Genomic DNA, 27,593 nt, shown 5'->3' with positions numbered 1-27,593 from the left:
GTTTCAGATTCTGTGTCTCCCTCTCTCTCTGCCCCTTCCCTGCTCACGCTCTGTCTCTCTGTCTCCAGAATAAATAAACATTAAAAAACTTAAAAAAAAAACTGTTCTGTTTGCAACCATAAGTTGAAAGGGTAAATGCTGTTATTAAAATAATAGTTTTTAATCCATTTTAAACAAAAGAAATTGAAAGTAGTTGTAAATTGCATTTTACTTTTTCTTATTAAGGTTTTAATAGAAAAGGATTGGATCTCTTTTGGACATAAGTTTTCAGAGAGGTGAGTCATACTTTTACACTTATATATTTTGTAAAATTAATAAAGCTATTTTAGAGTGCCAGAATATTTCTGTTCTTCATGAGCTCACATGTCCAGAAGCAGGTGAGAGTGCTGTTTTTTGTATGAAAACTGATTTAATTTTTTTCTGTTACTTCTTTCAATTCTCATACCTTTGTTAATTTTTATGGCAATTCATTACCTTCCTTCTGTCTGGATTGTGGTACTTAGAAGATAACATACCCTTTAAAGTTGTGGTTGAAAAACTCAGGTTTAAATTGCTTTAATAAAAAAAATATATATATACTTTTTTAATGCCAATATCACAAAGTTTTTGGTTCGTGTGTTTGTGTGTGTGTTTAAATTTAATAATACCTGAACACTTGTCTTCTCTCAGAGGCATTTTCAAAAGCTTGTACTTTCTGGGGGGTTAGGTGTGGCCATTTGGATGGTGACCCAAAGGAAGTCTCACCGGTGTTTACTCAGTTCTTGGAATGTGTGTGGCATTTGACCGAACAGTTTCCACAAGCCTTTGAATTCAATGAAGCGTTTCTCCTTCAGATCCATGAACATATTCATTCATGCCAATTTGGAAACTTCCTTGGAAATTGTCAGAAGGAAAGAGAAGAACTCAAGTAAGATGGTTTGCTTCAAATGGACTGGTTTTTTTTCCTACTTAGCTGAGGTCTAACATAGGTCATGGTTGAACATAATAAAATAACTTGACAGTTTGTAATAGAACTGAATTTTATTGTCTGTATTTCCGAAGCTAAGTACTTTCTGAAGATCCTTCACATCCTCAAGTTAATAGTAAAAACACATTTAAAAAATTTGTTTTGAAATGTGGCATACACGTGGAAAAGTACATATAGCTTAAGTGCAAAGCTCAGCACATCTAAAACTCATCCATCCATGTAACCAGCACCTAGAACAAGAAGTATTGCCAACACCCTGGAAACCCCCTTCATGTTCCTTTCTAGTCTGAATATATATTTAGAACAGAAAAGCCTTACACTATTTCATTTCCTACAAAGTATTGATCACTAAGCTTTAAGGTTTGGTAAAGAATTTTACAACTGTTGGTTTTAAGGTAAGATGAGGCTTTATATTTCTTGCATTTCTTTCTCTTTAACAATTTTATTTGGGGGGCGGGGGGTGGGGTGGCGCACCTGGGTGGCTCAGTCGGTTAAGCGTCCGACTTCGGCTCAGGTCACGATCTCGCGGTCCGTGAGTTCGAGCCCCGCGTCGGGCTCTGTGCTGACGGCTCCGAGCCTGGAGCCCGCTTCGGATTCTGTGTCTCCCTCTCTCTGCCCCTCTTTCGCTCACGCTCTTTCTCAAAAATAAACACAAAATGATTTTTTAAAAATTATTTTGAAAGTTTATTTATTTAGAGGGAGAAAAAGAGAGAGCATGCAGTTGCTCACGGGAGGGGCAGAGAGAGAGAGAGATAAAGAGAGAGAATCCCAAGCAGGCTCCTTGCTGTCATCGCAGAGCCCAACGTGGACTCTGTCCCACGAACCGTGAGATCGTGACCTGAGCCAAAATTAAGAGTTGGACACTCAGCTGACGAGCCACCTGGTGCCACAGTTCTCACATTTCCAAGCAGACAGTTGTTTGGGGAAAATATGTTAGCTATAGTGTGTCTGTCCCTGAATTGGGTCTCCTATCTGTTCTTTCCTAACCAGTCTTTGGGAGTAGGGGTTTCTGGCTAGATTTTGATGCAAAGGAGATGTGGGATAAGGCCGTGAGAAGTTCTTACATTTTTTTTAGGTTGAGTTTCTGCGTTTAGGTTTCTTACAAGCCAATAAAGAGCAGGTATAGATTCTTGCGTATCCAAGGACGAGAGAAGCTAAGTCTGATAGTAATTTGAAGACAGCCACACACTCTCACTCTCAACCAACTCAAAAGCAGAACTGAGAGCACGTGGAAGATTCTAAAGATGTGTGAAAGGAATTGCAACTGAAATCAAGTATGACAGAGATGAACAAATCAAAGACCATTAAGACTCGAGCTCCACGCCGTGGTAATTCACTTTATCACAGTTTGGAGCAGGTGATGCTGAGTACAGAGCTATTTTAGGAAAAACTGCCCTCGGTTAGTGCCAAACATCCTGTCAAAAAGGAAGATGGTAGTCAAAGCATGTATTTCCTATTAGTCTTTCTCTAAGAACTTACCCGTCTTAGGGATCATAGAAAAATGAGCAAACTCTCCCCTTTTCCCTGTACTCCTATCTGTTTTATGTTTATTTCGTAAACGTACCATCTAAACCATTCTACTCTTTATCCACTTACTTCACCTAACGTATTCTTAAAATTGCAATATAATTGGTGTGTTTTTACTGTTGAATAACGACTTGATTTTTCCCAATTCCCTTTTATTGTACTCATTCCCACTTAAATTTGTCCCTGCTCCGCAATTACTTGTACTACGGCCCCTATGGAGGGTTAAAAAGAATGAGGCAAAGAGTGATACAAGTATCTTACTCTGTATACATGTGTATAGTGATTTGAGATAGGTGTCACAGAGACCACGTTTACGAAGTTGTGGGAGTTGAAAGGAATCTCTTAACGTGTATGGTTGTGAGAGAAATGGTAGACCTGTGTTATGTTCAAAGAGACATGGTTTTATTTCATGATTATGAGTGGAAAGGGAGAATACAAAATGCAGAGACAAGGTGAGGTTAGACTGTGACTAGAAGGAAAAATTAAAACTGCAATCTACTTGGGAAGGAATTGCCTGATCTATAAAAAAGGATTATTAGCATCTGTGAGAAAGCTCTTTGTTTTTCTCGTTACACCAAGGTTAAAGGAGAAGACTTACTCCCTGTGGCCTTTTCTCCTGGATGACCAGAAGAAGTACTTAAATCCTCTCTACACTTCCAAATCTCCAAAATTTACAGTTTTGGAGCCAAATACAGTATCTTTCAATTTTAAGTAAGTTGGCATCATTGAGGTATTTATACTTGTTTTTTTTTTCAAACACAATTTATTGAGCTGTTGTTTTTTGGTTTTGTCCTAAAGGTTTTGGAGAAACATGTACCACCAATTTGACCGAACATTGCATCCTAGACAGTCTGTGTTTAATATAATTACGAATATGAATGAGCAAAATAAGCAGTTAGAGAAAGATATTAAAGACTTAGAATCTGTAAGTATTCTGAAGTGTCTTAATATAATACATTTGGAATATTAAGTTAGTTTATTTCCTTATGTTGGAAGTGTAAATTGGTATGTAGAAACCTCTTAAGTTTGAATTGCTTTCCCTGAATTTTAATGTTGAAATACTAATACTGTACAGCTGATGTACAATATCTGATGACCCTTGAACAACATGGGTTTGAAATACACAGGTCCACTTATAAGTGGATTTTTTTTGTTACAAATACAGCACAGTACTGTAAATATACTTTCTCTTCCTTATGCCTTTCTAAATAACATTTTCTTTTCTCTAGCTTACTTTATTGTGAGAATATAGTATATAATACATTGTAACATACAAAATATGTATCAGTTGACTGTTTATGCTACTGATAAGGATTCCAGTCAATGGTAGGCTATTAGTAGTTATGTTTTGGGGGAGTCAGAAGTTACATGTGGGTTTTTGGTTGCAGGGAGGTTTGGTTCCTTCAACCCCTGTGTTGTTCAGGGGTCATCAGAAAAGTAGAGATATGAACGTAATAAATATTGGGGTATCTTTCACGCTTTTTGAGATTTTAATATTTATCATACCTCAGCACTTTTTTTTTTTTTTTTTAAGAAATGAAGTAGGATATATTTGAAGATCCTGTATACTTCTGCTCAGCCCATCCCCACATAATTTGGGCGGAATTTAGCGTTAATTATTCCTGTGCATATTTTTATACTTCTGTCGTTTTTTTGTTTTTTTTTTTTTTTTTTCAACGTTTTTTATTTATTTTTGGGACAGAGAGAGACAGAGCATGAACGGGGGAGGGGCAGAGAGAGAGGGAGACACAGAATCGGAAACAGGCTCCAGGCTCCGAGCCATCAGTCCAGAGCCTGACGCGGGGCTCGAACTCACGGACCGCGAGATCGTGACCTGGCTGACGTCGGACGCTTAACCGACTGCGCCACCCAGGCGCCCCTCTGTCTGTCTTTTTATCCAGAATTTATAAGACTGTTTTATATGATTTAAAATATTATTTTTAATATTTATTAAAAAATACAAAAGAATATATTTTCTAATAAGGTATAAAAGTAACAGGCAACATGATTGCACATGTACCCTTCACCCGGCTTGAGGAGCTGCACGTTTTAAAAGTATATAAAGGTTGTTATATCGTCATGCTTCATTTTACTCGACATTGTTTGAAATTTATCCATGTTGATACATGTAGCTTTAATTCGTTTTATTATTAACTACTGTATAATATTCTCTTATATGCATATATCACAGTCTCTCCATTCAGCTACTGCAGAACATTTCATTTGTTTTCAGTTTTGGATTTCCATGATCACAAATGAAGTTGAATGACTTTTCATATATATGCCGGCCATTTGGTTTTCCCTTTTCTGTGAATGGCCTGTTTCAACCTCCACTCATTTTTCTGTTGGCATATTTGCCTTTTCCTTATTGATCCGTAAGGGTTCTTTATATACCAGATGCTAATTCTTTGTTTCATATCTATCTATCTATCACAAGTGGCATCATTTAGTCCATTTTTGTCTTTTCCATTTTATTTATGATATGTTTTGTGTACAAATTGATGAGTCTTTATGTTTTATGCCTTCTTTTGTATCTTGTTTAAGAAGTTCTTCTCCACTCTAAGACTTTCGTATCATCTTTTTGTCAGTCATCATATAGAAGCAAAAAGGATCAGCAAGTACCTACTTTAAAAATCGTAGACAGTTGTAACTCAGACTGTCGTGTCTGCCAATCAAGCAGGACTGTTCCTTAGTCATCTGTCAGAATAGGAGGTAACTAATAACCGCTTGAGGAAGCAGTAGGAGGATGTGTAAAAAGTGAGGCAAGCCCAAGACGTAGGTGACACAAGCAGATTGGCTGGAGAGCGGTCCAAAGATTTGGAGAGCGTGATACTTTGCCAAAGAATACTTCTAAAATCTTGTGTTCTGTTTGTTTTGTTTTGTTTTGTTTTGTTTTGTTTTTTTAATCTTGTGTTCTAAAGCTGGTTGTGCTTACCTAACAAACCATTATAGTGAAACCATGTAAGAAAGTTCTTTAGGCAATAAAACCTTTATGTAAGTCAGTGTGTGTTTATTATACAGTTGTGATTCAGGGTGAAGGTCTCAAACACATGTGTTTCATTATAAAATGTTTCCTTTTTTTTTAATACTTTCTAGGTAATGTATATCCTTTTCAAATATGAAGGCTTAGGATCTTTTGCAGTCAAGTGTAATAACCATTTTTCACTATAAAAGTTGTATAAACAGGATTCTCAATGATGTCTTACTCTTCTGCAGTAGATTTTATTAATTTTTTGAGGTTTAACTTTGTATTGTTCATAAAGAGAACATTTGCAAAAGCTTGGTTTCTTCTTTCATCTAACCTGTACTGAACGTGTAGTATGTGCAATTAGTAATTTTTTTCAAATTTGGATTTGTTCTAGAAAATTAAACAATGTGAAAATAAGCCAACAGATGGAATTCTCACCAAGGAATTGATACATTCAGTTCATCCTGAATCACCTACCCTCAAAACTTCCTTGTGTTTCAAGGAGCAAACTCTGTTACCTGTGAATCATGCTCTTCGAACTATAGAGGGCAGCAACCCAGCAGATAATCGTTACAGTGAATACGCTGAGGAGTTTTCCAAATCGGAACCCGGCGTGGTCAGCTTAGAGTATGGTGTGGCAAGAATGACTTGTTAGATGCACAGAGTATTTTCTGGACTGACTGTGGCGCAAGAATGGATTGTGAGAATGGCCTTTGCGCATGACCAAAAGGAGTTTGTCTGATAATGATTTTGGAGTCGAGTAGTCGAAGAAAGGGTAGTAACTGCTGTTGTGGGAGAAGTAAGTCCATTTCATTGCATTTCCGGCAAGGAATGACTTTCAGTTCTTTAAGAAACGAGTGGTATGGGCGGATCTACTCAGAACACAACTTGTACTGTATACTAGTGAATTGACACTTCTGTATGATTTGTATGTTAATTACAGCCAAACATGAATAACTTTCCTTAACTCTAATTTAATTGACCAAGTTCTCCCTTACTTAATAATTGACATGGCACGGACTTATAATTATGTAACCATGAGTATTTACATATTTTGCCTAGTAGTGATGTTTAATGTTGAAGTGCCATGAAAAATACTTCTAAGAAAGCCTTAAAAATCTCAATTTATTCTTTACTCTTAGGTTTTATAGCCGAGAGCAAGGTTTTTTTGTTTTTTTCTTTTGGTCAGCCTTGTTTTATCTGTAAAGAATTGCACTCTCATTACTGCAGGGGTTGCATGCTACAATACTCCTGTATAAACAGATGTACAAGTCCACTGTTAAGTTCATGGTTGGCTGGTCCCACTTCCATATTCAAGATTAATGAAACTGAAGGCTTAATTCTGATTCCAGTTTGTGCAGTGCTACACTTGATGACATTACTTACAACTTAGATTACTGATTTCTTGAATACGTGTAAACATATTTGACTGTCTTTTATGTATGGATTACTGCATTCTTTTGATGCTCTGTGGTTGGCTTTATTCCTTTTTTATCTGTGTAACTTTAACAAGCTAAGGCTCTAAAACTGTTCTTAGAGACAGTGAAGAGTATATAGATATATACGGTTTTACCTTTCAATGAGTTGCTCTTCCTAAAACAAACTTTCAGTTTCCTTAAAATTTTGGGATTAAAAAAGGGAAGTTAGTACAGGTAGTTTAGATTTTGCTTGGTTGCATGAATTTTAAAGCAGCCATTTCTATGTGGAACATTTTTATCTTATCCGTTAACATAGGGGAAGAAAAGGAAAATTAAGGATAGCCTAGTACAAAGTTAATGTTTAGCAAAACAGCTTAAATGCTAGGAGGTTTCTGTTTGCCTTGTTATGTTAACTGTTTCAGTGTGCTAGTAACATATCTTTAAATGAAAAAAAAAAAAATCACATGCATTTGACGGTCTTCACTCAGCTGGCTTTAAAACTGAAGGTTTAAGTACACGGCTGGCAAGAGACGTGATTCAGGGAGAGTAGGAAACCTGCGTAAGATCCCTAATGCTTCTCTTTACTATGCTTATATCTATTTTATTAGTTTTGAGCATAAACAAGTATCTTTTTCACATGGGAAAAAAAAGCTTTATTGTATGGGAACTTACCTAATCCTGTTTATTTTTCCAATGCTTTTGTGTAATGTGTTATGTAAGAAGAAAAAATACTCCTTTTTAAACAGTGACAGAAATGCACTATAAAATATAGTTTGTGATTTAGCCAAGCCTATTTCCATACTTAATTAAGCACTGGGACAGGAACCTTAATCTTTGTGACCACAAAGGGAAGCTTTTGTGCCTTGTTGCTTGGTTCCAGTTAACTGATTGTGGTTTTAGAATCTTCCATGGCAGACTTCTCATATTCACACGTTTTTGGTTTATCTTCACCTTCAGGCATATATATGTGTATTTATGTGCTCACACATGGACTGAGAAATCAGTTAACATCTGAAGTGACCTACAGCGTATGTGTTGGCAAAAAGCAGATTGTGTATGTGTCTTATAAAATTGAATTTATGTTCAGTGTGTTTGGGAATGTATAGCATGTAAATTATTACATACGTTATTTAAAGGTAATTAAATGTTCATATTTTACTTTGAATGTTTTTCTTCTGTAAAAAAACCCACAAAAAACAAATGGCATCAAGTTGTGATGGTTCTTTCTTTCCTCAGTTCATTTTCCCAAAGGTTGATGTTGATAAATAATAACTTACATAAAGATAATTACCAAAATATTTAAAATAGGCACAGTGGGCTAAAAGGCTCAGCAGATGTAGTTGAGTCACTTAATTTTGGTGGAAGGCAGTGTCCAGTAAGTGTATACATTTGGTAAAATGTCTTGCCAAAGGCAGATCTGGAGGTAAATGTGAGGAGGAAAGTGACTTGCAGGAAGGAGTTTATATGGGGGTGTTTTGAACAGGTTAGCTAAGCCAGAGTAGCTCAGGGAATCCTGGCTAAAAAAGATGGAAGGAAGTCTTTTTTTTTTTTTTTTTAATTCTCTTTATTTAGTGGAGTAGCAGGGCCGGGTGGGTAGTATCAGGAACCCCCCGCCTCCTTTTTGAAAGACTATTTTTTAAAGAGAAGTTTAGGTTCACAGCAAAATTGAGAGGAAGGTCCGGAAATTTCTCACGTACCCCACCAGAGTGGTACATTTGTTACAACTGATCAACCTAAATTGATACGTCGTTATCACTCAAAAGTCCACGGTTTACCTTAGGGTTTATTTAGTCTTGGTGTCCTATATTCCGTGGGCTTTGGGCAAATGTATGATGACCTTTATAGTATCATACAGAGTATCTTCGCTGCCCCCCAAATCCTCTGTGCTCTGCCTATTCATCTCTCCCTACCCACCCACCCCTGGCAACCACTGATCTTTTTCCCGTCTCTATAGTTTTACCACTTCCATAGCGTCGCATAGTAGGTATCATACGGTATGCAGCCTTCAGATTGGCTTCTTCCACTTCATAAATGCACTTCAGGTTCCTCTCGGTTTTTTCATGTCTTGATCGCTCCCTCACCGAATAATATTCCGTGTCTGGATATACCACGGTTGATTCATTCACCTATTGTAGGGCACCTGGGTGGCTTCCAAGTTACGGCAGTTTTTAATAAAGTTGCCTATTAACATCTGTTGTGCGGGTTTTTGCGTGGACAGAAGTTTTCAGCCTTTGGCTAAATGCCAAGGAGTGTAATTACTGGGTTGTGGGGGAGGAGCCTGTTTAATTTTGTAAGAAAGTGCCAAAATGTCTCCCAAAGTGGGGGAGCCGGTGGTATTCCTACCAGCGGTGGATGAGACTTCCTGTTGTTCCGCATCCTCACCAGTGTTCACCGTTGTCGGTGTTCTGCGTTCCGGCCGTTTGAATAGCCTTTTTTGACCTCTTTTTTTTTTTTTTTTTCCAGGTCCGCTTTAGAGTACTGAAAATTCATTCAGTTGGCATTCTAAGTTGGATGAAATTCTGATCGTTTACAAAACTATATAAGGAGAAGTTGCAGGCTTTTATCAGTGATGTCGATCCATTTTCATTGGCCGTGTTTTGGCTATTCTGTTGGCTTTTCCGTGCAGTAGTACAACTCGCATTAACATGTTTTGGTTGGTTAAAACGTAGAGCCTGTTTTTACAAGTACAGAACTATACGCTTTAGAAGGCTGTATCTAGAAAAAGTCTGTAAACTAAGATGACTGACTATCTCAAGAAAAGGATATATACTATTGTACTTATCAGAAAATAAAACACGAATTTCTGCCATTTTTCTAAATGGTATTAGTGCTACTCTAATTATTTCCAAGCAAGTAAAATACCCCTTTGCACAGCAACTCTTGTCAAAGAGTGGAATGTGTAACCAAAAGCAACCTTCAGAAGCATTTGCACTTAACAATATTGTGGAGCTTCTGTTGCAGAATGGTAGGAGAATCACATTCTGAATCGCCTACCCCGGTCAGTAAGCGTCTCTCCTGTTCTTAAAGGAAACGCAGGATTACTTTCCCATGAAGAGCAGTAATTTGGGACGCATCGTACTTAAGAAACATTGCTGCACAAGATGGGTGAGAAAGAAACCTTTGTTTTAGGTCACCGAGAGTTTGGGCTCTGTTACTGTAGCATAACCTAGTTCATCCTGAATGAGGAAACCATTAGCACACCTAAGAAGTTAATAGGCCTCTGATTTCATCTAGATTCCAGCCCCTCATGGTCTCCTAAGGGCCTTTTACTTATTTTTGCACTCCTATCTACAGTTAAGGTTCATGCGTTGCATCTGCTTGTACCTCTCTAGGCTCTGACGTTGAACAGTCCCCTCACCCTTTGCACTGACATCTTGAACCAGACCAACTGTAGGGTACCTTACGACTTCCTGTACCTCCTTACTCAGGAGGATATAATAATCAGCCTGTTCCACTGTTTTGATGATAAATTCGATCACTTGGTTGATCTCTCCTTCTAAAGGTACATTTGCCCCCCACCCCCACTCCGGCTTCGCACTTAGCCAATTCTCTGCCAGGTGATTTTTTTTTTAAATGTTTATTCATTTTTGAGAGACTGAACGTGAGTGGGGGAGGGGCAGACAGAGGGAGACACAGAATCCGAAGCAGGCCCCAGGCTCCAAGCTGTCAGCACAGAGTCTGATGCGGGGCTTGAGCTCACGAACCGCGGGAGCATGACCTGAGCTGAAGTCGGACACGACCGACTGAGCCACCCAGGCGCCCCATATGCCAGGTGGTATTTTGACATCAAAATGAATATCCCTTTCCCTAACAACTTGTCCATTTGATAATATTTGCCTGAATCAGTTATTTCATTGGGTGCTCCAAAATGCTGATTTTCTAAATTGTCTTTTCACTTTTACATTTATTTGATGGTATTTAAAGAAGTGCTTTCACTCATCAAATGGGAAAATTCTTCTGGAAAAGGGCCTGATAAATGCTTAATTCTTTCCCTTGAATCACTAATTTTCAGAGTAAGGAGTTGTAATACCTCCAAAAATTAGTTTTCTCTCTTTTTCTGTAGGCATGTGTATTTTTCTAATCAGTTGCGTAAAGGCTCTTTTTGCACGCTGTCTGTGCAGAAGAGCTCCTTCAAGTTCCTTTCATGTCCGTTCACGTACCAAGTAGTTTTGAGCACATTTTTGGATTCTGACACGAGTAGATGTCCCAGGCCCATCTTGTGCTTTCCTGGCTCCAGTTTTGGAATTGGCCATTTCTCCAAGGAACCGTGTTCCTGTTAGTGGGGGATAATATTTAACACCAAACTCTGGACAGCACGTGTGCTCATTGCTCCTGGAGTGTCACTGCTTCCAGGCCCTTTTAGTGGACAGAACTAGAAAAATGTACTTCTAAAAACAATAAATTTAGGGGGGCCGGGTGGCTCAGTCCTCAGTCAGTTAAGCGTCTCTTATTTCAGCTCGGGTCATGACCTCATGGTTTGAATCCCATGTTGGGCTCTGTGCTGCCACTGCAGAGCCTGTTTGGGATTCTCTCACTATTGTACTCTCTCTCTCTCAAAATAAATAAACAAACTAAGTAACTAAATAAATAACTTTAAAAAATAATAAGTTTAGACAATATTAATTCAAATTATTATTACCACAGGGCTTTCTTTGGTCTATTTCTTTTTTCCTTATACTAAAAATCCTGGTTTCTAATAGCATGTGTATATTGACCTTTTTTTTAAAAGTAGGCTCCATATCCTGCAGAGTCCGAAGCAAAGCTTGAAATCACGACCCTGAGATCAAGACCAGAGCTGAGATCAAGAGTCGGACGCTTAACCAGCTGAGCCACCCAGGCATCTCTTGACATTTTTTGTTTTATTCTACAATATACTACAGTATACAAAATATAGTTTCACAATTGCAATTAGTGTTACTACTAATGATAGAGATACGGAATAAAAGTTAAGATTTCTTTGCAGTTCTCTTTATCCTTGTGTATATCCTACCAAGGACATAAAGAGGATTATATTCAAAAGTCACTTGAAATAATTTCTCTGTTCACATTACAGGCACACCTGAGAGATACTGGGATTTGATTCCAGACCACTACAACAGAGTAAATATCACAATAAAGTGAGTCAAATGAATTTTTTGGTTTCCCGATGCATATGAAAGTTATTCTTACACCATACCATAGTCTATTAAGTGTGCAGTAGAATTACGCCTATAAAAATAATGTATATACCTTAATAACACTTTATTGCTAAATAATGCTGACCATCATCTGAGTTTCCAGTGAGTCATAATCACTGATCACAGCTCACCATAAGAAATATAATAATAATGAAAAGTTTGAAACATTGAAAGAACTACCAAAACGCAACACAGAGATAGGAAGTGAACAGATGCTGTTGGAAAAATGGTGCCGATAGACTCATTCGATGTAGGGTTGCCACAAACCTTCAATTTGTAAAAATTAAAAAAAAAAATGTGGTTATCTATAAAGTGCAATAAAAAAAAGGAACAACTGTGCTAATTTGAAATACAACTAAGATATTTTGTTTTCAAATTTAGGATTTGCTAATTCTTTTTGGTTTAGTGGATTTTTAAAGAGGTAAAACATAATTCAAAATTCCAATTTCTATAAAAAGGTATATGCAGAAGTCTTGCTTTTATTCCTTTCCCTTCCGCCCTGTTTTTTTCCCACTACTCTTCCATCCCCCCCACCACAGGCAGCCACTTTTATTCGTTTCTATTACCCTTTCAATATTTTTTTTTGCAATTAAATGTGCATACATATATGATGTATGTACATATATATTTATTTGCTTTTTTCTTGAACAAAAGATGCTTACTTTCTATACTATTCTGTATCTTGCATTTTTTTATATCACTGAATCTTGAGGATTACTTCAGATCATTACAGATGGAGCTTGCTCAGTCCTCGTTCATGGCTACATAGTACTTACTCCATGGTATAGATTTTATTAAACTAGTGAATTCAACTCATTCCTATTTTTTTAAACTTTTCATTATGCAGATGTTCAAAAGTTCAAAAATAAGAGTAGTGTGATGAGCCTTTGCGTATATATCTAGAGTCAATTATTAATGGCAGTTTGCTAATCACATTTGATTGATACTCTGCCATTTTTTGTTGTTGGCATATATCAAAACAGATTTCAGACATACCATTTTACCAAGTAGTTCAAAGTGTGTGTGTGGCAGGGCTGCGGGGGGGGGGTGGGGGGGGTTGGGGTGGGTGGTGGTGCTAGCTAGCTAGCTAGCTAAGGTGTGGTAAAGATGCTGTAGGTTGATGGATAAGGCATCAATATATTTTTTTCTTTTTCATATATTTAAGGTCATTTGCAGTTCTCTGTGAATTGCCTGTTCATGTCTTTTGCCCATTTTTTTCTGAACAAGTTCTGTTTTTTCTTAAGAGTTTTTTATACTTCAGGGAGACTGACTTTTTCTCTATGATGTAATGTGCAAATATATTCTCCTTGTTTGTGATTTGCTTCTTGCTTTTTGCCATGCAAAAGAGTTTTAGATTTTGGAGATAGAATTCTATTCATCTTATATTGCTTCTTGTTTTGAGTTATAGTTAGACTTTCTAATCCTAGGCTATAAAATAATTCACCCATGTTCTTTTAGTATTTATAGCTGGGTTTTTTTGTTTGTTTGTTTGTTCTTCATTTGACTCTCTGGTTCATTTGGAGTTTGTTCTGGATATAAAAAGAAATATGGATTAAAATTTATCTTTTCCCAAATGGTTATCTGGTTATTTTAGTCATTTGTTAGTAAATTCATCTTCTTATCAGTGATTTGAGACATCATGTTTATGTACTTTTGGATTCTCTTCCTTAGCACTGGTGTGTCTGTTCATGTACCAAAACTGTACAACTGTATTTATCAAAGCTATATGGTAGAACTGTGCCTTGGCACTTTTCTTTCTCAGAGTTTTCTTTACTATTATTTTTATTATTCATTTTGAGGCCATCTCAAGTATTCAGAAAAGTTGAAAGTACAGAAGAAACATTTTTCCTGAACCCCTTTGAAAGTAAGATGCCGACATGTTGCCCCTACTCCTTTAGACACGTTAAGTGTATTTTCCCTACAAACTAAGGCATTTCCATATAACCGTAATGCAGCCATCAAAACCAGAAAGTTAACATAACCACTCTATAATTCTCAGACCCCATTTAAATTTTCCAACTGTCCCCCAAATTACCTTTATTTAAAAAGACAATCCAGCGGTGTCTGGGTGGCTCAGTCGGTTGAGAGTCTGACTTCGGCTCAGATCATGATCTTTTGGTTCATGGTTCGAGCCCCATGCCAGTTCTGTGCTGATGGCTCGGAGCCTGGAGCCTGCTTCAAATTCTCGTCTCCCTGTCTCTCTCTGCCCCTCCCCCTGCTTGTGCTCTGTCTCTAGCTCTCTCAAAAATAAATAAATATTTTTAAAAAATCATTAAAAAATAAAAATAAAATAAAAAGACAATCCAGTTGTTGAATCCACATGTTGAATTTGATTCTCCAGTCTCTTCAGCTTCTTCAATCAGGAAAGTTTCTCAGTGTTTTCTTGAATTTCATGATGAGTACAGGCCAGTTATTTTGTACTATCAGGTGAAATCAGTTTATTCTGCTACTGGTGGTGTTAATTATAAACGCTTGATTAAAGTGGTGTGTTCCAGGTTTCTTCAAAGTAAAATCACTCTTTTTGTCTTTAAAATTAATAACATTAGTATTTTGTGGAAAGTCCTTTGAGCCTATGTAAATGATCCTTTTTATTATCAAATAAATGTTCAGTTTATTTCATTTATTTATATTAACATGGACTCATCTTTGGTGTTAACTTTGCATAATTTATAACTTTATTGTGTGTACACTTACTTCAACTTTCTATGTTTACTTTATCTGTTTACTATGTGGTCTTTTTCATTTAAAAATATTTTTAAACCTTTCTTTTAGTAATTACATATTTGGACTTAGGTTCGAGTGGTCGCCTCTTTAGTGATACTTTATATGAAGCACCTAGCTCATTTTTTATCTTACTTAGGTTTCTGCTCTTTGGATTGTCCACTGTATGTAGTAATCCTTGGCTCCCATGCGGTACTTGTGTGTCAGTGAGCTTATTCTATTCTTCCTTTTCTGTCTCCCTTCTGTGTTATTTCCACTTTGTCAGAGCATATAACATTATCAAACTATCCTTCTACCCTCATCTCGTTTTTTCTACTCTAGAAGTTTTCACTAAATGTCTCCAATGCTCAACACCAGTCTTTGCCAAAGTTTCCCCAGTGGAGCTTATCCCCTTGAAGATTCTTTAGAAGAGCTTGCAAGTACAATCTTTAGTTCTTGCATGTTTTAAATATTTTCTATAAATTTTATTCTTTTTTTTCTTTTAATTTTTTAAAATTTACATCCGAATTAGCATATAGTGCAACAGTGATTTCAGGAGTAGATTCCTTAGTGCCCCTTACCCATTTAGCTCATCCCCCCTCGCACAACCCTTCCCATAACCCTCAGTTTGTTCTCCATATTTATGAGTCTCTTCTGTTTTGTCCCCCTCCCTGTTTTATATTATTTTTGTTTCCCTTCCCTTATGTTCATCTGTTTTGTCTCTTAAAGTCCTCATAGGAGTGAAGTCATATGATTTTTGTCTTTCTCTGACTGACTAATTTCACTTAGCATAATACCCTCCAGTTCCATCCACGTAGTTGAAAATGGCAAGATGTCATTCTTTTTGATTGCCGAGTAATACTCCATTGTATATAGATATACCACATCTTCTTTATCCATTTATCCATTGATGGACATTTGGGCTCTTTCCATAATTTGGCTATTGTTGATAGTGCTGCTATAAACATGGGGGTGCATGTGTCCCTTTGAAACAGCACACCTGTATCCCATGGATAAATGCCTAGTAGTGCAATTGCTGGGTCCTAGGGTAGTTCTATTTTTAGTTTTTTGAGGAACCTCCATACTGTTTTCCAGAGTGGCTGCACCAGCTTGCATTCTCATATAAATTTTATTCTTTAAGAGTAGTATGGCTGGATATAAAAATCCTTTGTGTATACTTTCTTTCCTGGGGTTTCTTAGAAATGTTGTTTATTTATTGTTGAGAAGTCTGATGCCAGCCATATTTTTCTTTATAAGTGGCTTGGTCCTTTCCCTGGAAGCCCAGTGGGTTTTGTTGTGTGTATGTGTGTGTGGGGGGGTTAATTTTTTTTAATTATTTATTTTTGAAAGAGCACGAGTAAGGGAGGGGCAGAGAGAGAGGGAGACACACAGAATCCGAAGCAGGCCTTAGGCTCTGAGCTGTCAGCACAGAGCCCGATGTGGGGCTTGAATCTCATGGATCTCACAATCCATGAGATCATGACCTGAGCTGGAGTGGGATGCCCAACCTACTGAGCCACCCAGCTGCCCCTGTGGTTTTTTTTTTTTTTTTTAAGTCAAGTCATTTTGGGGCGCCTGGGTGGTGGCTCAGTCAGTTAAGCGTCCGACTTTGGCTCAGGTCACGATCTCGCGGTCTGTGAGTTTGAGCCCCACATCGGGCTCTGTGCTGACAGCTCGCAGTCTGGAGCCTGCTTCACATTCTGTGTCTTCCTCTCTCTCTGCCCCTCCACCGCTCATGTTCTGTCTCTCTCTCTCTCTGTCAAAAATAAATAAACATTAAAACAAATTCAAAAAAATAAAGTCAAGTCATTTTATAAACTAGTATCTTGCAGTTAGTTACCTCCTCTAGTCAGTTTTTCCAGGTACACTGGGGCCCAGCTGAGCATACAGATTCAGGTCTTCTATTTCAGCAAAGTTTTCTAGAATCATTTTGTAAATACTGGTTTTAGGGGTGCCTGACTTTTAGTGCTCAGTTTGTTGGGCATCTGGCTCTTGATCATGGCTCTCGGGTCATGATCTCATGCTTTGTGGGTTCAAGTCCTGCGTCGGGCTCTGCACTGACAGCAGAGACCCTGCTTGTGATTCTCTTTCTCCCTCTATCTCTCTGCCTCTCCTCTGCTCACACACACTCTCTCTTTCTCTCCCTCTCTTTCTCAAAAGAAGTGAATAAACTTTAAAAAATATGTATTAGTTTTATTGTTTTATTCTTCTTCAGGGGCTTAAATTTCATAAGTATTAGATCTTTTTAGTTTTCTGTATCAGTTTCTCTTTTTACCATTTTTTGTTCGTTTCTGTTTAATTTTTTACATCTTTTATTTCTTTCCTCTATGCTGTTTATTGTGCACTTAGTTGTTCATATTCTCCTTTTGGAAACTTAAAATTTAATCTTTGTTTCTGGATTTGTTTTCTTTTGCTTCAGTATCTTTCCTTTTGTTTTAATGTTTTATTTATTCTTGCAAGAGAGAGACAGAGCACGAGCAGGGGACGGGCAGAGAGGGAGACACAGAATCTGAAGCAGGCTCCAGGCTCTGAGCTGTCAGCACAGAGCCCAACGCGGGACTCGAACTCACAAACCATGAGATCATGACCTGAGCTGAAGTCAGATGCTTAACTGACTGAGCCACCCAGGTGCCCTGCTTCAGTTTCTCTTTTAAGTTTGTTAATTCTTGTTTCACATCTTTTTGTTCATTTCTATTCTGAGTTTTTGAATTTATGATTAGTGGTTGTTTATCATATCAGCACTTCTTTTAATTATATTTTAATGCATGTTGTCGTGTTGCTACAGTTTGCCTCCACTTGTAGCATTTATCTTTGGGATTTCATCTACTGAAAAGTTTTAATTCTCGTTTTTGCTTTCTTTTTATAATAACTTCCCAAGGATGCTTGTTTTTGTTTGCTATTCATAAGCGTTTGTGTAGGATTTTCTTGGAACAGTTGTAGCAGGTGATCCTATGAAGAAGAATGGAAGAATTAGCATGTATTGCTAATTTAAGAACTTCCTCTTCTGTTGCTATAGTGAAGTACAGTTTCTTTAATAAATGTGCCTTTGTTGTCTGTCTTTGGATTTATTTATATTATCTTGTCTTGGTAAAAGGCTTATCTTTCTTTAGCTGTCTTCTTCTTTCCCAATACCTCCACCTTTCAAGATACTTTCTTTCCACTGGAAGTAACGTCTTCCTAAGATCACCACAACATACATCCTAAGCTCCTTCTTTTTGACTCTATAGTTTAAGATATGGTGTCAATATTTCTTCATGTAGAGAGGAATTCTCTATGGGAATGAACTATAGCTGATGTTAACTGTCACATTGCACTCTCTCACCTGACTGTCCACTTTGGGTGGACATTTTCCACCTGACTGTCCACTTTGGGTGGAGAACCAGTTCTGCTGGTCTCAGATCTTTAGTCCCTTAGTCACATTTAAATTGAAATGTATGAAATTCTCTCAGTTATGCTGCAAACGTGTGCCAGGAAGGACTTAATTTGTCCTCCCCGTTCACCTTTACAGCTACACCGATGAATATGTGGAAGTTCTAATGGGACTAATTGGATCTAGGGGTGGCGGGGGTCACGTGGTTGCACTCGAGGCCAAAGGCAAGGTAGGTGTGGTTACTGTAACGGGGACAGCAGAGTCAAAACGGCAGTTAGAGTGGTCGACTCATAAAGACCGGTGGCATTGGCTAGTTGATAATGGTGTTTCCAGAAGTGAAATAGATAGGAAACCTACTAAATTCTTACTTGATCTGTACAAGCAGAAAAGTTTATGCTCATGGAATTCATTGGCCTTGCTGCGTTGTCTAAACAGCTGGCCTGATAGGACAATGGAACGGTCCTTTGAAGATTCAGTTGTAGTGCCAGCTCGGTGGCAATACCTTGCGGGGCTGGGACAAGGTTCTCCAGAAGGCTGGGCATGCTCTGGATCAGTGTCCAATATATGTTGCTTTTTCTCCCATAGCCAGGAGTCATGATTCTAGGAATTGCTCACTATTACTCCTCTGGGAGTAATAGGATTATTCACTATTACTCCTAGTGACCCGCTAGCAAAACTTTTGCTTTCTCTTCCCATGATGTCATGCTCTGCTGGCCTACATAGTCTTAGTTTGAGAGGGAGGAATGCCTCCACCAGGAAACACACCAATGATTTCATGAGCTGGACGTGAAGACTGCCACCTGCCCGTGTTGGGCTCCTCATGCCTTTGAATCAACAGGCAAAGAAGGGAGTTACCGTGTTGGCTGGGCGATTGGTCCCGACTACCAAGAGGAAAGTGGACTGCTGTCACACAGCGGAGGTGAGGAAGAGTGTGTCTAGAGTACAGCAGATCCTTGTGGGCTTCTCTTAATAGTACCATGGCCTGTGATTAAGGTCAGTGGAAAACGACAGGAACCCTATCCAGTCAGTTACTGATGATGCAGACCCTTCAGGAATATAGGTTTGGAGAAGTCAGGGGAGGTACCTGGGCAGCTCAGTCAGTTCAGTGTCTGACTCTAGATTTCAGCTCAGGTCATGATCTCACAGTTCGTGAGTTCAAGCTCTGCATCAGGCTCCATGCTGGCAGTGTAGAGCCTGCTTGCGATTCTGTCCCTCTCCCTCTCTCTGCCCCTTCCCATCTCTCTCTCTCTCTCTCTCTCTCTCTCTCTCTAAGTAAATAAATAAACTTAAAAACAAGTGTTTTTTTTTAAAGGAATGTAGGTTTGGGTCACTCCAGCAGGTGAAGAACCATGACCAGCTGAGGTGCTGGCTGAAGGCAAAAGGACTACAGAATGGGTAGTGGGAAGAGGTACTTACGAACGCCAGAAATGACCATGTGACCAGTTACAGACTGAGGACTATCGTTTTCATGAGTATTTCCTTCTTATATTGATGAATACATTTGTGTGAGTATATATATGAAGCAAATATCCTTGTTTTCTTTCCTGTCTTGTTCCCTCATTATATAGCGTATCATGTATTCACTATATCATAGTATCTAAGTGTTGTTAATGTCATATCGTAGTATTTAAGTTACAGGACATCAAGGAGAAGAGTAAACATCACTCAAGGATTTTATTTCCTCTTTTGGGGAAGGGGCTAGTCATTTTTCAGTTGTATGCAGAAGAGTTGTGTCATGTTAGGCAGAATTAGGATCCGGTTATTTTCTTTATTTGGAGAGAAGTATGGTTTAACAAGGTATGTATGGGCCCAAGTTGACAAGGGGTGGGCTTGTGGTGATTAATTTTGTGTGTCAACTTGACTGGGTCATGGATACCCAGATACTCAGCTGAACGTCATTCGGAGTGTTCTGAGTGTGTTTCTGGAGGAGATAGCATTTGAACTGGTGGACTCAGTAAAGCAATGTGGGTGGGCATCTTCCAGTCCATTGAAGGTATGAAGAGAATGAAACAAGGAGAAAGAACTTACCCTCTTCTTCTGCCTGAATGATCCAGCTGGGACACTGGTCTTCTCTAGCCCTAGGACTGGAGTTTACACTATTGGGTCCCCCTGAGTCTCACGCCTTCAGACTCGGACTGAATTATGTTTCTGGCTTTCCTTGGGTCTCCAGTTTGCGGATGGTAGATCACGGGACTTCTCAGCCCATGTAATCATGTGAGCCAGTTTCTCGTAATAAATCTCTTTCTCTGTGTGTATCCTTTTGCTTCTGGTTCTCTGTAGAACTCAGACTAACAGAGGTAGCTACGATTATCCAGTGGGGACCCAGGAGTCCCCATCTCTTCTTCTTAGGGTCTTTCTATTCTGTTTGTTTATTTTGAGAGAGAGTGTGTGTATAAGGAAAAAAGAAATAGACCAAAGAAAGCCCTGTGGTAATAATAATTTGAATTAATATTGTCTAAACTTATTATTTTTTAAAGTTATTTATTGGTTCTTTTCTCAAGTTTCTTTGGTTATTAGGATCCCCTAAGATTCATGTGAATTTATGGATATGCTTTTCTATTTCTGCAAAAGCGCTGTGGAATTTTTGATGGGCATTTTATTGAACCTCTAAATTGCTTTGGATAGTGTTGACATCTTATCTCTATTAAGATTCTTATTTATGAACGCAGGATGTCTTTCCATTTATTTGAATTTCCTTTAATTTCTTTCACCAACATTTTATAGTTTTCAGTGTACCTCCTTGTTAAGTTTATTCCTAAGTATTTTGTTCTTTTTGATGCTATTATAACTGGAATTGTTTCCTTAATTTCCTTTTTAGATTGTTCATTGCTAGCATATAAAACCCCCACTCATTTTTGTCTGTTGATTTTGTCTCCTGCAATTTTGCTACATTCATTTATTAGCTCTAACAGTTTTATGTGTGAGGGGGAGACTTTAGGGTTTTACACATGTAAGATCATGTCATCTGTGAACAGAAATACTTCTTTTTTTTTTCCAATTTGGATGCCTTTTGTTTCTTTGTCTTGCCTACTTGCTCCAGCTAGGACCTTCAGTAGTAAGTTGAATGGAAAGGGTGAAAACAGGCATTCTTTTTTAAAATTATTTTTATTTTGTTATTGAACTTTTTTCTTTTACTTTAGAGATAGAGAGACAGTGCACAAACAGAAGAAAGGGGCAGAGGGAGAGAGAGAATCTTCAGCAGGTTCCATGCCCAGAGCAGAGCCTGGCACAGGGCTCAATCCCACACCCCTAAGATCATGACCCTAGCCACAGTTAAGAGTCAGATGCTCAACCAACTGAGCCACCCAGGCACCCCAAAAACAGGAATTTTTATATTGTTCTTGATCTTAGGGGAAAAGCTTTCAGTCTTTCACCATCGAGTATGGTGTTAGCTATGAGTTTTTCATAGGTGGCCTTTACCATATTGAAGAAATTTTCTTCTATTCCTAGTTTGCTGAGTGTTTTTATTATGAAAGGACATAGAATTTTGTCAAATGAATGTTCTGCATCAATTGAGATAGTCAGTTTTTTCCTCTTCTTTCTGATTTTTGTATGTTGAACCATCTTTGCATTCCAAGAATAAATCCCACTTGATCATGGTCTATAATCTTTTTAACGTGCTGTTGAACTCAGTTTGCTAGTATTTTGTTCTCTCGTGTTGGCATGGTATAGGTTGGTAAACTACAGGAAGAGTGACCGCCATGAAAATCTGACACTTCAGCAAGGAAAAAGAGACAAAAGCATATCTCAACTGCATTAACTGAGCCATCATCCTTCCAACTCATCTCAAATTTGTGTTTTGATATATATGGTTACCAAAAATATGAAAATTAAAATAATAAACATGAGTAAAAGGATCGCATAAAATATATGAGAAATTCTAGTCACGTAGCCATCTGAAACAAACACAGAATATTGTAAAGGAAATGAAGTGGGAGACAAGTTGAAGAGCACACGAGAGTGTGAAATTGGTTGAGTGAGAAGCTCCTATTCAGGTTACTGGATCATCAGACGTTATTATCAGGGAGTGCTCCTTGGTGAAATAGAGCATGGGAAAGAGTTGTGAGGAAAGTCCAGATTAATACTCTGCTATAGAAATATAATGCAAGCCCTATATGTAATTTAAAATTTTTCTAGGAAACACATTTAAAAAAGTACAAAGAAAAAGAAGAAATTAATTTTAATGATACATTTTATTTAACCCAATGCATCTAAAATATTAGCATTTTAACACATGATTGATATAAAAGTTACGGATGGATACTTAACATATTTTTGTATTAAGTCTTCTAAATTTGATATAGTTTATATTTAGGCACCTACCAGCTTCAACTTGCCACACTTTACATGCTCAGTAGCCACATGTGCCTACCGTATTGGGCAGCAAAAATCTAAACAGTGGGATCTTGCTTGCCCAGATCTGTTTGTCAGTTTAATTTTCCAGAGCTTGACAGATGAAATTGTTAGCTTTTCTGCTCTCTGTTCTTAACAGATCCAACTGTATGCTCTTATACAAGATAGTTCCCGTAGGAAGGTATAAATCCTGAAGTCTTTAATTTATCTAATGGCGTATTCTTTAGAAATAGCCGACATTGGACTAATTGTCAAGAAACAGGCCCTTGGCAAGCGGTCTTGGCATTTGCGGAGGGCAAAGTAGGACTGGTGGCTAAGTAGTTGTGGCAGGTGAGGGCCTAGGGGAATCGGTTGAAGATTTTAGGCTCAGTGGATCCAGCAGGAGGTAGATTTTTTGAGCAGTTGGTAGATAGGGGAGCAAAACATCAGGGAGATTGGGAACAAAAGTTGAGTGGGCAGAGGAGTTGGCCTTTCTTCGCTCTCGTGCCCATGTGTGAGTGTGAGGGACATGTGTACACACGAGAGTGCAGGCTGCAGGACCGTGGGTGTCCGGATTCCAGGGATACGGCAGCAGCGTGAGCTCATACAAGTCCCTGTCTTGATCTTTTTCCTTTTCACCTCACTTGTATTCCACTCCCCAAAACATCCATTTATTTTTTTGTGTATTTTTTAAATGTTTATTTTTGAGAGAGAGAGAGACGGGGGTACCAGCCAAGGAGGGGCAGAGAGAGAGAGAGGGAAACACAGAATCTGAAGCAGCTCCAGGCTCCGAGCTGTGAGCACAGAGCCCGACGCGGGGCTCAAACCCATGAACCGTGAGGTCATGACATAAGCCGAAGTCAGACGCTTAGCTGACTGAGCCACCCAGTCATCCCCAAAACATAGTTTTTAACGTGCCTTTCTTGTCCTCAGGGTTTGGGTGCGTGTGTTTTACGTTTCCATAAGCCTGTGGAGTTCTTCCCTCTGTTGTTCTATCTTAGTCTCACTCGTGCTACCTTCTCACTGTCCTTTCCTTTGCTGCTTTTCCCACTTCAAGTGGGACATTCTTTGTCGTTCGGGCATCTGGCACGAGCTGAGTGTCTAGTGCATGCCAGGTAGGGTGCTGGGTACATCACAGACATCGTTTCATGGAAGTCTCTCGGTAACCCTGCACGGATGGTGGCATCTTCCTCGTTTTGTGAAGGCACCAACTTCGAGCAGTTAGGCGACGTGTCTACTCCGACGGCTAGCAGCTTGGACTCGTACTTTACTTTTCCGATTCCAAAATTCACACTCCTTCTGCGGTTCCAAAACCCTTCTTATTCTTTAGAGAAAGAAATGCACACGTCCTCTTCAATGAGGAAATGATATGAGCCAATGTGGCTATCTCTTGGGATGTAGGGAAACTGGCTGTTTGCAGATTTGGTGATAACAGCAGCTAACATTTATTCAGTGCTTATGGAAGGCAGTACAGGGCAGTGATTAAGAACACAGCCTCTGGAGCCCGGCTGACCCCAGCTCTGCCCCCACACCCCCAAGTATCTGTGGACTTTGGGCTAGTTGTCAACCCCTCCCTGGAGAAAGAAGCCAGATTCTATGCAGTAGAGAACACAGTAAGAAAATGAAGGTATGCATGTTTTTCATTCATCCATCCATGCGGCAAACATTTGGCAGGCCTACCACGTACCAGAGATTACTCTAGGATTATTCTAGGAGCTGGCGATCTAGAAGGGGACAAGGTATAAAAAGTCTCTGCCCTTGGGAAGCTTAGCTTTTAGTAGCAGCAAGTAGGGAGGCTGATACTAAGGGAGGAACAGGGACCTCAGCCGGAGGAGGAGGAAACAGAATAGGCAATATCTTCAGTTTACCGCTCTCTGTTGTGTGCTAGATAGAGCCTGCTTCTGACCAAACTCCATTCCCTAAGGGCAAGGTTTCATTGTTTAACCGTTTTATTGAGGTATAATTTAAATACTCTAAAATTCAACCTTCTTAAGCGGGCAATTCAATGATTTTTAATACGTTTATAGACTTGCGCAACCCTTACCTCAATCCGGTTTTAGAATATCTTCGTCGCTCCATAAAACTCCTTCTTACTAAAAGCAAGGTGTTTTTGTTTTCTTGATGAATGAAAGGAGACAGTCTTTTGTGTGGAAGGAGCGCTGACCCAAGGGCCAGGAGAAGCAGGACCCAGGCCTAGCTCCTCGGTGGTCCCCCCAGGCAAGACCCTTCCCCATAGAGTCTCGCTCTCCTCACCTGTAATATAAAGGACAGGGCTTACTAAGTCTTCTTAGAGTTCTAAGATCAACTGACCAATGTTGTTGTATGCCTTAGTTTTCCAAAAAGTTTCCAAGGTATCATATACAGAGTCATTTACTGCCTTGCTTCTTGTAAGGGGCTAATCAGAAGTATCCAATTCAGATATTTTGCATCTTTCTATAGATAGTTCACACCATGAACTATCAATGCTCTCTTAACTACTGGAAATAGATTCATTAGCATTTAAAAATTGTTTTAAATGCTTACTTATTTTTGAGGGAGACAGGGACAGAGCATGAGCTGGGGTGGGGCAGAGAGAGAGAGGGAGACACAGAACCCATATCAGGCTCCAGGCTCAGAGCCCGACGCGGGGCCAAACTCATGAACCGTGAGATCAGGACCTGAGCCAAAGTCGGACCCTTACTGACTGAGCCACCCAGGTGCCCCTCATTAACATTTTTAAACCTAATAGCCAATTCCAGAAACCCAAGAGCCAATTCAGAAAACTCATCCCTAAAATTCTGTTTCTCTAGAGCCAAAGTCTATGTGTGTTAGGGTTCTCCAGAGACACAGAACCGTCAGGACATACAGGCATACCTCGTTCTAGTGCACGTTGCCTTACTGCTTTGCAAATACTGTGTTTTTTCACACACCGAAGGTTGGTGGCAACCCCATGGAGAGCAAGTCTATTGGCACTAACAACATTTGCTCACTTCGTGTCTCTGGGTCACATTTTTTGGAAATTCTTGCAACGTTTTAAACTTTTTCATTATTATATTTGTTATGGTGATCTGTGATCAGTGAATGTCAATGTTGTTATTGTAGTTTGTTTGGGGTGGGGGGTCCCACGAACCATGCTGGTATAAGACAGCAAACTTAAACCTAAATGTTGTGTGTATTCTGACTGCTCCACTGACTGGCCCTTCCTCTATCTCTGTCCTCTCCTTGGGCCTCCCTGTTCCCTGAGACACAACGATATTGAAATTAGGCCAGTGAATAACCCTACAGGGGCCTCTGAGTTGTTCAAGTGAAAGGAAGAGTCACATGTTTCTCACTTTCATCAGAAACTAGAAATGACTAAGCTTAACGAGGAAGACAAGCCGAAAGCCATGGCAGGCCGAAAATGAGGCCTCTTGTGCCAAACATTAGCTAAGTTATGAATGCAAAGGAAACATTCTTGAAAGAAATTAAAAAAGTACTCCTCCAGTGAACACATGAATCATAAGAAAGTGAAACAACTGTATTGCTGATACAGAGAAAGCTTCAGTGATCAAACCAGCCACAGCGTTCCCTTAAGCCAAAGCCTAATCCAGAGCAAGGCCCTACCTCTCTTCAATTCTGTGAGGGCTGAGGGAGGTGAGGAAGCCAAGAAGAAAAGTACGAAGACGGCAGAGGCGGGTTCCTGAAGTTTAAGCAAAGAAGCGAGCTTCATGACATCAGATTGTAAGATGAAGCAGCACGTTATCCAGAAGAGCTAAGCTAAGATAGCAATGAAGGCGGCTACACTACACAACAGGTTTTCAACCAGACGAAACAGCCTTCTATTGCAAGAAGATGCCATCGAGGACTTTCAGAGCTGGACAGGAGACGCCAATGCCTGGATTGAAAACTTCAAAGGACGGGCTGACTGTCTCATTAGGGGCTAACGCGGCCGGTGACTGTGAGTTGAAGCCAAACTCAGTTACCCTTCCCAAAACCCTAGGGCCCCTCAGAATTACACTCCATCTATTTTGCCTGTGATCTATAAGTGGAACAACAAGGCCTGGATGACAGCACATCTGCTTACAGTAAGGTTTACTGAAGAATATTTGAAGCTCACTGTTGAGACCTGCTGCTCAGAAAAAAGAAAAGATTCCTTTACAAATACTACTGCTCGTTGACAATGCATCTGGTCACGCAAGAGCTCTGAAGACGCACAAGGAGATGAATGTTGTTTTCAGCTTGCTGACACAGCATCCATTCCACAGCCCGTGGATCACGGAGTCATTCTGACTTTCAGTCTTATTTTTTAAGAAATACATTTCATAAGGCTCTAGCTGCCATAGATGGTGATTCCTCTGATGGACCTGGGCAAAGTAAATTAAATCCCTCCTGAAATGGAAAACCATTAAGAACAATGGGAAGAGGTCAAAATATCCTTTGTAAGAGTTTGGCAGAAGTGGATTCCCACCCTTGGGGATGACTCTGGGGGCTCGGGGCATCAGTGGAGGCAATCACGGCAGATGTGGTGGAAACAGCGAGAGAACCAGAACTAGAAGTGGGGCCTGAAGGGGGACGGCATTGCTGTGTCTCGTGATAGAACGTGATGGGGTGAAGACTGCTTCTCACCGCTGAGCAGAGAATGTGCTTTCTCAAGATGGACTCTGCTCCTGCTGAAGATGCTGTGAAGCTTGTTGAAGGGACAGCAAAGTATTTGCAATATTACACAAACTTAGTAGTTAAAGCAACAGCAGGGTTTGATTGAAATATGACTGAAATTACTTTGTTTTCCCCTAGAAGTCAAACTGTGAAGTGCTTTATAGTCCATAAACTAAGCAGGCGGTGAGACTTGTGCTCTTGAAGAGCGAGGTTGGCCCAGTTGGGCGGGCTCAGTGTAATGTCTCCGTTCTCCACTAGATGGCGCTGCTAGCCTACTGGGGTGGATTGTTGTGGCGCTCATAGGTGCGTATGTGCATGTGTGGGAGCGGTGAAAATGGCGTCATCCAGCTACCCATTCTCTAGTATTGGAACTCTGTTCTTCCTGGCTAGCAATCACCCACCCATCCTCTGTCTTCAGCTTCTGTCCACTCCCTGCTTTTACACAGTCTGTGACCACGCCCCAGGCAGAACCTCCCTCCCGAGTTTTGTCTCTGATGTGGCTGTTTTTCCCTGGCCCCTT

At 39.5% G+C, this 27,593-nt stretch overlaps 1 protein-coding gene across 7 annotated transcripts in view; it reads left to right on the top strand.

The window, feature by feature from the left end:
* Positions 1 to 27,593, top strand: part of MTMR6 (myotubularin related protein 6) — an 80,605-nt gene that overhangs the window by 29,061 nt on the left and 23,951 nt on the right. For 2 of the 7 annotated variants that reach the window (XM_049646735.1, XM_049646734.1), the window contains exons 11-15: positions 226 to 275; positions 707 to 907; positions 3,074 to 3,205; positions 3,293 to 3,419; positions 11,934 to 11,997. In XM_049646735.1, the coding sequence (XP_049502692.1) occupies positions 226 to 275; positions 707 to 907; positions 3,074 to 3,205; positions 3,293 to 3,419; positions 11,934 to 11,960 (537 nt within the window). In that variant the 3' untranslated portion in view covers positions 11,961 to 11,997. Of the gene's footprint in view, positions 1 to 225; positions 276 to 706; positions 908 to 3,073; positions 3,206 to 3,292; positions 3,420 to 5,856; positions 8,039 to 9,343; positions 12,012 to 17,217; positions 21,929 to 27,593 lie in introns of those variants that run through there. The other 5 variants (XM_049646729.1, XM_049646730.1, XM_049646733.1 and 2 more) reach the window with 4 other exon arrangements.

The sequence above is a fragment of the Panthera uncia genome (assembly GCF_023721935.1).
Source record: "Panthera uncia isolate 11264 chromosome A1 unlocalized genomic scaffold, Puncia_PCG_1.0 HiC_scaffold_16, whole genome shotgun sequence".
Classification (NCBI taxonomy): Eukaryota; Metazoa; Chordata; class Mammalia; order Carnivora; family Felidae; genus Panthera; species Panthera uncia.
The sequence above is the reverse complement of the archived record's forward strand: the minus strand, read 5'-3'. Positions and strand labels throughout refer to the sequence as shown.